The 14,598-nt window shown below is 46.9% G+C and overlaps 1 protein-coding gene across 4 annotated transcripts in view; it reads right to left on the bottom strand.

The window, feature by feature from the left end:
- Positions 1-510: 510 nt before the first annotated feature.
- LOC144174518 (proton-coupled zinc antiporter SLC30A1-like) overlaps positions 511-14,598 on the bottom strand; it is a 62,277-nt gene continuing 48,189 nt past the window's right edge. For all 4 annotated transcript variants that reach the window (XM_077703259.1, XM_077703260.1, XM_077703261.1 and 1 more), the window contains 4 exons: positions 12,729-12,896; positions 10,637-10,719; positions 9,527-9,712; positions 511-4,089 (listed from right to left, as the gene is read on the bottom strand). In XM_077703259.1, the coding sequence (XP_077559385.1) occupies positions 3,799-4,089; positions 9,527-9,712; positions 10,637-10,719; positions 12,729-12,896 (728 nt within the window). In that variant the 3' untranslated portion in view covers positions 511-3,798. The remainder of the gene's footprint in view (positions 4,090-9,526; positions 9,713-10,636; positions 10,720-12,728; positions 12,897-14,598) is intronic.

Genomic DNA, 14,598 nt, shown 5'->3' on the forward strand with positions numbered 1-14,598 from the left:
CTTTTTTAGTGTCATGCAGCTACTGTTGAGGCTTTTCATCCTAGTCAAAAACTGCTCCGAAAACTCATTCGATCACTAAATACCATTCGCCTCAAATGTCCGGCATTTTCGGATACCGTCAAACTAAATTTATTAACAGATAAGGTCTTTTGCTCTGGATGTTATTATTATTGCCGTCTGACAGGAGGTATAAGACCGGTATTGGTGAGGGTGTGATTACAGGGAGGGTACCGTGTTCACTCGATTGTAACAGGAGTTTTTCTCGTAATTTTTGTTACCTGAAGTCGACCCGCGCAATACAATCGAATACCGAAATTCCCGTTGCCTAAAAAGTGCAATGATGCGCCCAACTGTCATCGACGGTTTGTGGGCGTAGTGAGATAGAATCCTCCTTTTCAGTGCCCGCCCCACGTACAGTAACTCGCCGTTGCAACCGCACGTTAGTATAAACCAGCTCGCTGAACTTGCCATACTGATTCAGCATGCACACAAATAGCCAAATTCATGAAGTTCTGCGCCGAAAAAGAATTTATTTTATTAGATCTATTCACAACACTTTCAGGCAGGCATTTTCATGTATATCACAGTGGAGCGCAACGCCATCGTTAGAAGAGCAAGTCAACACAAAATCTCCGAGAAAGAGCTTACAGATAAAGTCACAGAGGCGTTTTTTACAGAAACAATGACGCGAGCAAGGACCACATTTGAGCGGCGTCCTGGAATAATGGTCGCTTTTGGCACAATCTCGGTAGGACTCGCACAATGACTCCTCACCAGTTCGGTCATAGCACCCTGTGCGAGATCCACCATACATGAACTGTCGTAAGATGCACGATGTACAAAGATGAGGTGATTAATAAAAAATGAAAAATCAAACTTCACGTGCCGCGTCACAGTGGACTGGAGCAGCATCTACAGGCGACGTCATGTAAGGTGAACCGTAATGAAGGGGCTTCGGATTATTGCCGTTCACTCAGGATTCAAACCACACCGATAGTTCATTTCACAAGTAGCGTGCAATGGGGTTAAAGCTGCATGACTTACCGAGGGGGTTTCAAAGGCCTATCGGGGGTACGCAAACGTCCTTCCAAAGACCCAACGCCTAGCTATTAAGTGCAGAGCGCTTTAGGGGCTAGCCTTGTCGTCGTAGCACGCTCGCTGGACCCAAGTAGAGCCACACGGCGTTCCGCCGTAGCGACTGTCGTCACGGCGTAGCTCAGAGACTTCGAAAGACAAGCGGTTTATATAGTCATAAGCGTTCGAAACTCGTGAACAGCTGGCACTTGTCATACCTCTCTTTGTTGTTTAGCGCAAAGAAAACTGTAGGCACATTTGAGCAAAATATACGTAGTTATCCGACAACGCCCGCGTTCGTTTAGTTAGGAACGCTCGTTGGGTTGGTTTTTACGGTAGTAAGCGAAAAATGTGGCAGTGCAACGCCGGCACGTGCGGGAGGAAAAGCAAGCACGAAAAGAACTCCCGCTGGCGCCGTTTCAGGCAGGGGGCACGCGAGCACTGCGAAGGCGGGAAATTTGAATTGCATGAGGTGGTAGCAGTGAGCGGAGAGCCTCGGTACAGCTCATTATGGCGAATCACTGCTCTGCACTTCCGACAGCTTTCACATTGAGTGGAACAGCTTTAATTTTTGTTGCTTTTCTTTAGTCATCTCAGTATAGAACGTCACAGTCAGACATTGCTCGCCAGGCGACTTGGTCGAGACCCGTGTAGTATTCAGCGTGTACCATCAAGCAGCTTGTGAAATGAACTATAAGTTTCGCACTCCGTTTCTTACAAACAGCCTGTGACTTTGTTGCAGCGCAACATTTTAGCCTGCTGTGGTCATGCATGAGAACACATCTGCTTCCGACGAATAGCCTCTGCTACTGATGCCCTTACTAATCGCCACACATGCTATAAACCACACGGAGGAAAGACAAACAAAACTCATTACGGTGAAGTTCCTGGGCCTTTCTCGCGTATGCATTTGTGTTTTCTAAAATTTGTGATCGACACATGGCGATGACGGCGTAAGCACACTGAAGATAGGGTGCTTCCCAACGCAAAAAACGTTAGATGATGTAAGTAATAATAAGACTGTGTCCTTATGCGCAGTGTCAGACTGTATAATAGTCATTCCAAACTTTACAGCTCGCTTTATTTGCACTTTGGCTTTCTCAGCCTAACCTCTTGCATAGCGGCGGAATGTGCTGGTTTACTTCCCACGGAGAGGCGTTGAGCAACAGTATTGTACTATATTAACCTGCTGGAAGAACACGCTAGGCCATTACTCGAGCCACAAAACACTGAAATATAATTTAACAACGTATGGGCACGAGCTAGTTGGTACTTTTCCCCTTTCGACTTTTCTATTTCCGTACACTGCAGTCATAGACGCTGAACTAAGCACGACGTTTAGGCGTCGCAGGATTGTGTACAGAAATCAAATAAACTGCTGTAAGCTTCTCTTAAATCCAACTCTCTTTAGTCGATCTTTCAGCTGAACAGCACACGTGAAAGTCGTTTTTTCTTCTCACGGACGCATCGCATGAAAACATCATTCAGCTGTAATAACTTTTTTGCCCTTCTTGATTGGCAAACTTTCAGCAGATAGCCACACAGCATGAACAAACCGATTGGAGAGCGATCGTAGTCTGAGCATGTCACTGAAGATAAATCTGTCTATGTTACCACTCTAAACCTTTTTTTTTTTTTTATTGTAAGAGTTGACAGGGGCTGGTCATAAACGCAATTAACCTGCTTTTTAAGGAGGGTTCAGAAGTGCCTCAACCAACGAAATTATTGTTTCATTGCTGACTGTAATACATAAGAGTAGTAATATTTTTTCTCTCTACTGCTCCCCGCCTGTTCCAGCTCCTGTTCAACCCCAAACGGCGATTGACACAAGTCATACTGACTTTACACGGACCCCTCTATTCGGTCTCAACGAGGACTTTGTCGGCGAATAGGTTCGTGCACTGAGAAAATTAGATGATGTTCTCATCTCCGGTTATTTCATCCAACGTATAATGTTCACCTATTGCCAGATGGCCTGGTACACAGAACGATATCACTTTACAAACAAAAGTCATCAAAGGCACGCTTAGGAAACATTCGCAAACTACAAGCAGTCCACGCTTCATTGTACACGGTAAGGTTCAGAGGCAAGCGGTTCTCGGTGCTAACGGCACTTTCTCATGCGGGTTCACCCTTGGACTGAGCAGCACCAAATGTTTCACCAGGGATACCTGGCGTTCCAGCACCTCTTGCAGCTCATGGTACGGAAGAGACTTGTATCAGGAGACTTGTACTCCTGCCAACCCATACACAAGAAAAACCGTCTCACAATTCCTCCGACTAGACAATACTTGCCTGTGCCTTAGGCTTCAATTACCACTCACGCAAGAGATCACGGAGGGCATTACAGGTATCAGCGACGGTGAGTCCGCTGATTTTTGCCTCCTCGGTACACTCACGGTCGCCTCTTGTGCAATTGCTCTCACTGCAGAGTGACCAAAGTATCTCCAACTCACTTCTGAATATCATTGGTATCGGTGGAAAAATTCAATGGCACGTCGTATTCCAAGAGACCCTCTTCTTTCTCCATAGTCTTGTTGCGTCACTCGAAGATGACATCGCTCGCGTTTTCGAGCTTTGGACTCCGCAGGGCCTTGTGAGGTAGGGGATTTTAGCGCCATCGAGTTCACCCCTTCGCGAAGCAAGACTCTCCGAGGGAGATATGGCCGCGTCATTTCATCTTTCTCATTGTAACGAAAGGGAATTCACTCAGGAAATTCGCCGCTAAAGGTCCGTCTCCTTAAGAACACCCAGTTCGCAGAGCGCCTGGCTGTCCAGGCTGATGACCGAGGATGCCCTGGAAGGGCTGAGCGCCGGTGGCAAGGATAGCAGGCGACCGGCCTCGCCTGCTGCCGGCGCAGCGACCGATGTCAACGTCCCGGTCGTCGGGGTGACCGAGCTGCGTCGCCGTAGCTCGGCGTCCACGTCGGCGTGGTGGCCACCACAGCAGGTTAGCGAGCCGCAGTGCTTGGCCTGAGAGCACTGCAGAATGCATTGGGAGCCCGTGTGCGTCGCCTGCGGAGCCAAAAAGACAGCCAACTATTGCCGCAAACCGAAGGGGTAGAGTAGAAGCTAAAACCAATAAAAAATGCCTTAGTTATCATCGGGCATGAGAAGAGAGAGAGAGAGCAAGCTCTTTATTAGAGAATACAGCCGAGAAGTTAGCCAGAATCTCAGCACCGACATGCTGCTCGGCGGGGGAAAAGCTAGGGGAGAACAGAAAAGGTATAGATAACATGGGCAGAAGAAAGATGAGAAAACAAGTAGAAAACAGATAGCGTTCAGTTTGTGTGAATAGTTCGATGAACATCGCGGTAGTATTTTAAATCATTTCAGTGGCGCCGATCTCGTCCAGGTATTCAAATACCACAACTAGTGCTTCGCGATGAGCTGAAGGGGAGGGCCATGGACCCTATTACTAACGTATGTGCGTATTTGATGGCACGTAAAGCATATATACGGCTTTTTCCCACCAAAACGGATATGTAGGCGCTTTCGTATAGAAGGCGTTGTCCCACACCTGATTGTCCCGTATATTCACGTACCAACGCCTCTTGTCAGGCAAAGCGGCGGCGGCGTTAGAAGCGCCAGAGTTGCTTCACCTTATATACTGTGCGCAACGCATCTGTAATATGCGCAGGTCGGAAAACTGTCACGAGGGCAGGTCTGCCATTGCCTTCTGAAACGCCTCGTGGGCCAAAAATAATCAGGAAGGTCATGCACTTCTTATCGTATCGCAAACAGCGTTGTTACGCGTGCCACCCTTTACTCCATATCTCCTTCAACGCCGCGTGTCCACCACTCATGTGATGACCACAAAATGCGTTTTCTACGCCTGATCCGAGGCTGAACAAAGAGGCAAAAAATGCCGATTCCCGGGGCCCGTGAAGACAGCTCTGGGAAGCAGCTTATATTCTTTAGATTGTATACCCCTTCACTCCCTTTCCAAACAACGCATTCTTTCTAGAACCTAAAAGGGCTAGTTCAACTACTATTGATATGTTCTTTTTATGGGCGACTTGACTGCCCAACAACTAGGCGATGTGGCCGATCCCATATGTTCAAGTTTGCTGCAGACATTGAATGTATGTATAAATCTAAATTAAGAAAAGGGGTGAAGGATGTTCAGGGCACCTCTAAGACGTTCAATAAAGGTGGCCGCTACCAATAGGGCAGTGGTCGCAGAGTGGTGGCTTAAACAGTAGCCTGCTTCTGCTCGTATAACGGCTTCAGGACGGGAACCACTATCGGGAGTATTGTGTGGCCAAGTAAACGAACTATAGTAGCTTTATTCCTGGTATAGAAAGCTTCGTGGGATTTGGACGCCCCCCTACGCTAGAACAAAAAACAGAATATACGGATGTCTTCCCCCTCTCCCTTCCCTTTCTCGAAGTGCTCAATCGCTAGGTCCAAAAATTGATTTATGTGCAAGCGTCCTATTTGGGGTTACACGCCCACAGGCCTTCATACACAGGCGTGCGTAAGCACGCCCACTGGTAAACTTCCCCAGTGTCAGCTGACAGCAGCGAACTATATATTGCCGGTGATTAAACTGCAGTAAACTGAGTCATGGGTTTTTATTTCTTCGCGTCTCTTCGTGCATTAGTCTTTTGTAACCGTATTTAAAAGCCGCGCCACTTTTCCTTTTACATTTTTTTTATCGTGTGGTTCTTTTTGTTTGTTCGTTGTACAGTCAAATCTCCATGTACCGAATCACGCTGGACCACCGAAAATTGTTCGTTATTTCGAAATATCGTTGTAATTAAAAACTGGCGGTCATAAGTCAGTGTTCAAACCTTACAATGAAAATGGCGCTCTTTAGCAGTAGACGCGTGTGCAGAGAGGCAAGCTCTGAAATTAAAATGTTGCGCTCACTTCAAAGCTACTTTATTTGAAGACATCAGTTACTTTTTTTTGTCTCGCGCGTGCAGCCCGCACGGCCGATTAGGAATGCTTCTGCATTCTCCACCTTGCACAATACCTCATCGGGTACGTCATTGCACCGAGCAATGAAAGTGCATGATTTGTTCATGCGCACTAGACATGTTCGGCGTGATCTCATCTTCTTCTGTGGTCGGTGAACCGCAGTCGCCTTAGTTCGCGTCGTAATCGTCACTAAAGATGATGACTGCTCCCGCTTCTTCTTTGCCTTGTGGCTAGCTGCATTCATCTTTAGATCTCGCACTAACTTCGCAGCAAAATTACTTACAACAAAGAAATACCTGCCCGCACACGTGATTAGGGTAAAGAACGACCGACCGGCCACCGTCACCCAACATAACAAGAGAGAAAAGAGGCAAACGTTGCTAAGGCTGCTAGGCTACTGCACATTCCATTAAAGCTTTGTGGTGGCGCTAGCTGTTGGCACTCCACATGGTGATGATGATAGCTACTGGACCCAGGAAATACACAGAGAAACGGCGGTTTCTGTATCACGCGAGAGTTGCAACGCTGTTACCTTCAGCCGAATTCGTAAAACTGATGTTTCTCGATTATAACTGGAAAAACAAATTACGTGCGTTATTCTGAAATTTTCGCTATATTGAAATTCGTAGTTCAGAAATATCTTTACACTGAAAATATAGGCAACCTGGCGGAAATTCTTAAAATATTAGTAAATAGGAGAAATTCGTTAAAGTGGGGTTCGTAGTAACGAGATTTCACTGTACTTGCTGTTCCAGGTACTTTGCTTATTTACCTTTTCATTGCTGCTCGATTGCATTCATAATCAAAAAAGGAGGCCCAGAGACACCGCCCTCTCTCCGAAACTCTTCCGGAGCTTCGCGTATACACCCCATTCTCTCAGGTCATTGCTTAGCGAGTAGTTCTTGGGCGTGTGAGAGCTCTCAAATGTTTGGGAAAGATTGATTGATTGTAGGATTTAACGCGCCGATGAGGCGCGCCGTAGTGGAGAGCTCGGGATTAATTTCGACCACCTGGGGATCTTTAACGTGCGCCGAAATCTCGTACACACGGGCATTTTTGCTTTTCGCCTCCATCAGAAAAGCGACCGCCGCGGCCGGGAATCGAACCCACGACCTCGGGCTCAGCAGCGCAACGCCTTAGCCACTGAGCCACCGCGGCGGGTATTTGGGAAAGAGGTAGTCAGACGCCCTCCGTACACCCTTGTGTCCATGGTTGGTTCTCTTTAGGGTAGAAGCCATAGCGAACGTTTTGAAGGCTCCTTATTTCTAGGCCCTAAATAACTGTACCAGGGAAAAATTTTCATCTTTTATTTTCATTTCATTCTGTTCTGGTTAAAACCACATGGCTTCTAGATAACCAGCGACAAAGAAATCAGCTTTTAAGAAACTTTAAATGGTACTTAAACATTTTACTTCATGAACGCAACATCTCTCGACGTTTTCTTTTTTTTTTTTTTTTTTTTTAACTCCCCATCCTTTCTGTTGAGCGCGGTCCACTTTATCGGCTGCTGCCAGACCGGCCATCCCTTGGGCAAAATATTTTCTGCCGTAGCAGCCTTTTTGTTGTCGTCTATTTCCTTTTTCTGTTTTTTTGTTTACAATTTCCCGGGCTGTCGCGTCACTGCTTCTGGGGCAGCCGTTCGGCGTCATACATTCTCTCTTATTTCCTCCCTCTAATTTAGCGTCCTGCCGTAGCACAGGCACAGCTTGCGGAGCAAGTGGTGGGCGCAAGTCGCCCTTATCTTTCGCGACCTGCGGACGATTCATCCGCCGGGCTGTTTCAACCCAGAGGCCGTAAAGTTGCTGCCTGTTGGCAGCAAACGTATTTTCTTCACAATTTTCAGACGTTTTTGACTGAGACTCGTGATGTATGGTTCCAGCGCACATTCCTTCGCGCATTGTCTTTATTGTTTTCCTCGTAAATAACGTACCCTCTCAGTTACGCGGTCTTGAAAAACGTAATTAGCTGGAAAATTTTAGGCGCTTACTTAGAAAACCTTTTCTTTTCCCGTCATTTATCTTTCCCAACCATGTGTCTAAGCAGGCGTAAGCGTGTAACCCAAAAAGGTGACGGCAGGACAAGGGGGAGTGCAGAGCTACGGAAAAAATGTGAGGCTAACTTCAATTATATTCAGTAATACCGAACGTTAAAAATTATGAGCCCCTACGCTGCACCCCCCCCCCCCCCCCCTGAATACGAGGCACACCGTATTTACATGCTAGGATTAATTTAGACCATCCGTGGGCACCATCGTCGGGTGCGCACCATCGTTTGGTTTTGTCTTTTCACTGTCTCTGCCCCTCGTCCAAATATGCAGCGCTCGTTAATATTGAATTCATTTTCGTCTCCATAAGAAAAGTGGCGGCGGCCGAAATCGTATCCTCGTCCCCTGACACAGCAGCCTACGCTGTAGCCACAGAGCCACTGCGGCTGAGGACTTCGACAGCGAGTGAGCATGGCGGTGAGTGCTACCAGAGTCCTTCAATAAAGTATTGAAGGACTGAAGGACTCTGGTGTTACCAAGGTCCAGCAAAAAGGCGCGTTTGTGAAGCAGTTTTCCAGCCGCGTGTGAGGATCGTTTGGCGCGGCATGGCAACCCACGTGTGCTGCCCAGCTCAGCGATGTTTGGCAGTCAGTGTCAACGTAAGTCAAAATCAGCGACCACTTCGCCAAAATCAGCTCACAGCTTTTGTGACCGGCTAACAACTTTATTGGCAAATGCACTGCCACGAATTTGAATGTGAACGGTGTTTCTACAAAATGCGAACGAGGAAGACAAGTCAGGAAAGAACGCTTGCGGGAACCTTTATGGACACCCGCGCATTCAGTTTAGCAAATTGCGTGGCAAATAACTTCCTCACTTACCTCTACAACAAGGCTTTTAACAAATCCTCTAATTTCTCATATGCGAATGCTTGAGTTTAAGCAATTTTACGAGCTAGAAAATTCTCGAAGATGCGAAAATTTACTGCTGTAATGAAGCTCGGGGCCCATACAAACATAACTAGCTGGTAGAAAGAAATGCCTAAAAGTTCCAGGCGAATTTCGAAGATGTAAATTTCTAATTTTTGCACTCAAAGCCTGCTCACTCAAGCGCCTTGATTGCGAAACCTACAACGTATGACAATGCTGGTTAACGTTAACTCAAATTATAATGCAATGAATAAGGAGAGATGGTTTTGAAAGTTTTCAGGGTGAAACACCCGGCTCTCAATCAGTAAAGGAAGCTGGTCGTGATGATTATGATTATGATGATGTTGAATAGTGACTCTCCCTTTGAATCGGGGCGTCAGTAGTCAGCAACCGACTTGCCTGTTTTATTACGCTTACTTGCCCTACTCCTAGCTAACTTAATAGATTTGCTTCCTCCCCTCCTCCATCTCCCTCTTAACCCTGTTTTACACTCTCATCGCTCCCACCCCCTTTTTTCTCCCTCCGCTGTTCTAAATTCTCATCCGTATGATTACTCCGCTTGAGTACCCATCCCTTTCCTACTTTTCTTCCGTATCGCAGGTATACAACGCACCTGGTGGCAGAACTCCGGCTGCACGGTGGCCGAGGCGATGCCCTGTCCGTGCAGGTAGCGGTTCAGGCGGTCGGCCACGGCCGCGTACACCGCGGGCGAGCCGAACACAATGTGCACCGTGGCGATCAAGTGCGTGTTGGTCAGCTGCCACAGGTGGAACTCGTGCACGTTCAGGATGGACGGGAACTGCGCATGCGTGCCGAGAACCCCGTCGGTGAATGCCCTGCTGCATTTCCTCTATTAGTTTTTCTTTCGTTTTCCTTCCTTTTCTTTTTTCTTTATATGTGTATTTGTGTGTTTCTTTATGTATTTCTTGATGTATTTATTGGTGTATTTATTGATGTATTTATTTGTGTATTTTGTTTTTTTTTTCGTTTTTTTAATGTAAAACATTATTTTGCTACTAATCCCGGGGTCAGAGCTCTATCTGTCTGGCCTGGCCTCCACCACAAGTGCGCTGATTGCGCCGTAACAGCTGCCGTTAGCGCAAGCAGGGCTACGCACCCACACACAGGCGCACATGCGTCGAGGATCAAAACACTTTTATTTGCCGATGTCTTTTACACAATAAAAAGCGATCTCCCCAAGTCAAAGAATGCTTCGCGTTTAAAGCTAAATAGTCGGAGACAAATCCCTCATTTTTTGTCGATTTTTACATAGGACTTCTAAAAGGATTACCACAGCGGATGTGTAATGCCGAGATTAAAGGCGGAAGACACGTTAAAGCCAGAATTTGCACGTGAGAACCAGAGTACACAGCAACCAGGCAATCGATTACCTAGAATTTTTTTTAGTATGCCTGCGGGCAGCGCCCTCTTCCCGAGTACAGCACAAGAGGCAACGTAATTCACAGTGGAATGTTTGTTTGCCACACACTCCCGCCTATATTTCAGCGTTGCGTGCCTTGGAAGTGGACATGGGTCAACGCAAATACATAAGTAGAAAATGATTATACAGGATACTTGATAACCTCAAATATTCCTCCAAACTACTATCGAAGGATAACCGGCGTTGCGGAAAGTCAGTTAGCACGTCGTTTAACCCAATCAGCAAAACAGATAAGGCCAGTTATTTTCCTTTCGGGCAATTTGACGTCATCACCTGTCTCACCTCTTCCATCAGCTTCTTCTGCATCGTGCCGATGTCCACGTTATTAGGGATGTTCTGGAGCAAGATGAGACCGGACTCCTTGACTGCATAAAGACAAAACAGAGAGAAATATCCCGTTCTTTGCCTGCATTGTCGGGGCACTGGCGACGGTAGCACAGGATGCCTTATGTATGAACAGTCATGGGAAAATGAAAAGCGAATACAAAATAATGAATGAACCACACCACGCGAAATCAACGAATATGGTTCGTGAAGATCACATAAGGACGGGGTTGTGGCATATTCGGAAACTCACATTTCTACGCTATGTTCCTATTACAGAGTCATGCGGCAATTCGATTTGCACGGAAAGAAATAGCGCCATTTTTATTAATATTTTGGTGTCCGCATTTCATTTTTCCATGAGTGTACGCATGATGGCACGATAAACGAATTGTTTCACAGCCTTTGCTATTCTGCAAATGAGCACAAAAAACGCCTATTTCGGATTGCTTGGTATGACCATAGCTAAACATGCGGCAGGCGTAACGTTATAGAACGTTTCCTTTGACTAGATATCACAAGCCGGCGAAGTCTTCAATCACACAAAATCTGGCACGCTTGGAAGCTGATGATTACAGTTTCGCGAAAAGCGGCGCGACCTTTTTAGGCGCCTTGGCTAGACGCCTCTGAGGCATCCGGCTCCCGCTCAGAACAGAAGCTGCCTACTCTGTTGCGCAGCACTTTCGTTTCTTCCGCCTCAAAAGATTTCAAGTTCATAAACGGGAATTTCGTCAAGCACAACGTGCGTCACTCGTCGTCTTTGTGTAAATGAGTGCACCGCAGCACACATCGTTACACAACTTTTCCTTCATAACCACCTTTAAACGTTGTGCCGAATTTGCATGCTCGTAACGTGGTTCTTTGGCAAGCAGCGCACTCAGACCACTACATTCGTTGCAATCGTCGAATGCAAAACCAACCCCGCCAAACAAAAATCACATTTTGTGCTAAAATGAAACTCAAATGACTGACGGAATTTTTAAGCGAAGCTTGTATTGGCTGACTTACGCCGTCGCTGGCGTTTGCCTAAAACTCCCTCGGGGATTTACCCCTCTCCCTTCATCCTCGCCCGCAGCTGTCGCTCCTTGGCGACGCTGGCGCGCGCGCGCGCTATGCGCGGCGCACTAAGCCACATCGCAGGTGCTTTCCAAAGAAGGTGCGTCAGCCAGTTTACCGTCTGCTGCGACTTGGGTAGGCCGCGCCTGGTTCGCTTCACCGTGTGTTCGGGTAAAGGTCAGCGAGAGGAAAGGGTTTCGTTGTGGTCGGTCTTTGTGTTGTGATTTTAACGTTTTTACGTTTTGATTTTAGCAGAAGGGATTCGTTTTTCTTTTCACTGATGTCAAGATTCGCGTGCACCCCTGTTTCCGGCGGGAAGGGGTTCGTTAATTTTTTTTTTCTTCTTCCCTCGCAGTCGCTTAGCCATATATAGTTCAAGACAAGATAAATATACTCGCGAAGACACGTCTACGCCGGTCGAGACAAACCAAGCTGCGATTGTAATTGCAACTTAGCTTTTTCGTTTTAAACAAAGCTTTTGTGAAGGTGTCTTCACGAATACAGCGCTTGACTGGTTCCAGCAAATAAATCGGTAACCTCTTACGTTTGTCACCGGCTCTTTTAGAAGCACTAGCCTGATGCCCAATACCTGCACGATAGGAATTCTGGGTTGTGCCCATGTTCAAACATATCCATTTTGTGTCCGTTTCAACGTTGGCGAAGTTGCACTTGCGAACCATCTGATTAATGACGTACACTGAAACCGACGGCCCGCCTTGATTTTGCTGTGCCACCCCTGATCGTCTGCTCTTAGCTTGAAATGGACACTTTGAAATGGAAATCGCATGCATGAACAAAGCTCAGAATTACTCCTCCGATATGATAGTCTAAAAAACTACCCAATGCCCTGCTTTTTCTGCCTTTTTCCTTTGCATAGGGAGTCACTGATTTCAGCTATATGCGCCTTACGCGCGCATCTATGCCATCTCTGCCGTATACTCTTCAGGATATTTACACGAACTGAATGAAGTTTCAGGACATGTGCCATACTCACTTCGTGGGTAGGAGGTACAGATAAGGATGGCGACGGCGGCAACGGCGAGCACGGGATCCACGTACCGCGGCAGCGCTCCGTGGCCAAAGTGCACGGCGCATGCGCAGCCTACAACGAGCATGCACCCGCCGCACGTCCGTACAGCCTCCAGCAGGGACTCGCGCCAACCTACGGGCAAGACGTCAAGCCACACCTGTTAACCTTACGTCATGTGTCATAGTCACGAGTGGCATACCGAGACGGGCGCTTTAGTATGGATATCTTAACCACAAAGTTAGATTCCAATGATAGAAAAAAAAAGTTTAGCTAAAATATCGGCTGCCTTGAAACGCGTAATGGAGGACAGAAGAGGTTTCGCACACACTCAAGCAAACACCTGATCCGTCCGGCATAGCTATAATTGCGTGGATATATGTGCGACTTACAGGAAGCTGACTGAAGTATGAAATGTAAAAATACTGCATTTTACCACTAATCAATTCTTTTCTTAACTATGTTGCTTTAAGCGGGAAGCGTGACAGTGTTAAATTGTGAATTTTAATTTTTTACATTATATTTTACATCTATTTTATCGTCTCACGCTCCACACGAAGCATCGGCATTGTACGGTGTCACACCGTTTCTGACAAGTTTGTAAAAAAGTAATTATTACAAAAATCTGGGTTTTGTATGGCCCTTGTCGTCAGGCGCAGTTTTCTTTTTTAAACGAGGGTACTTAAATTATATTTCGCTCTTTCGTATCTCAACCACGTTTTACGAACGTGTGCATCAATAGTTACTCTCCTTATTTCCCCTCACAAACGTTCCTCCCCATGTCCACGAGATACGGAAAATTTTAAGAGGGTAACCTTGGGGACATGTTGGCCTGCCCAGGCCGAGGGATGAAACAGCAAAACAAAATTGAAGGAGGACATATCTACCCGCCTCTGGGACAGAAATGAAGCAAAAAAAGTGTCCGTGGAGCCTGCTCGTCTATTCCAGTAAACATGCCGGCTGCTAGACTGTCAGCAATAAAAAAGCGCAGATATAAGGCAAGAACAGTGATAGCGAACCGAGTGCCCGAACCGAGTACCCGGAAATTCTACATAGATACTGTACCTGCAACCCCACCACATCATCCTTGCCTCTCGCCCGCATGGCAATAATGATTCGCACACCCCACCAGCCACAGACAACAACCTCAGCATCGCAGCATTCAGAAGGCGCGCAATGCCGGCTGGCTCCGCCTTATACGGCTTGCGCGTGCTCAAGAGAAGTGTCTCGCTTAGACGAAGCCACGAGCAGCCAATAAGTCTCTCTCTCTCTCTCTCTCTCTCTCTCTCTCTCTCTCTCTCTCTCTCTCTCTCTCTCTCTCTCTCTCTCTCTCTCTCTCTCTCTCTCTCTCTCTCTCTCTCTCTCTCTCTCTCTCTCTCCGGCAGTATGTACGGGCAGAACTGCACAAAGCAAATTGGCTGGCGCCTAAAATGCAAGAGAAATCCCTGATCTAAACGTGTGCGCTGTATTACGAGGTTCAATCGCCGGGCTACACTAATCTCTGTGTGCCGAAATAGTTCTGGCCTTCCTCCTGATTGCACTGTATGGTTACTCCCTTTCATCATCATCATATTCGGCCTATGTACGCCTCATCATCATCATCAACAACAACAACAGCCTATCTACGCCCACTGTAGGGCAAACGCCTCTCCCATACATCTCCAATTATCCCAGTCCTGTGCTTACATCGACCAATTCATCCCCGCAGACTTCTTTATCTCATCTGCCCGTCTAACTTTCTGCCGCCTCCTGCCCACGTCCATTTCTTTTTCCTAATTTCTACTAATACGTCTTTCACACGCGTTTGTTCCCGGACCCACTCCGCTCTCTTCTTGTC

Source organism: Haemaphysalis longicornis, unplaced genomic scaffold (genome assembly GCF_048455015.1).
Source record: "Haemaphysalis longicornis isolate Haplotype H1 unplaced genomic scaffold, Haemaphysalis longicornis Haplotype H1 scaffold_3, whole genome shotgun sequence".
NCBI lineage: Eukaryota > Metazoa > Arthropoda > Arachnida > Ixodida > Ixodidae > Haemaphysalis > Haemaphysalis longicornis.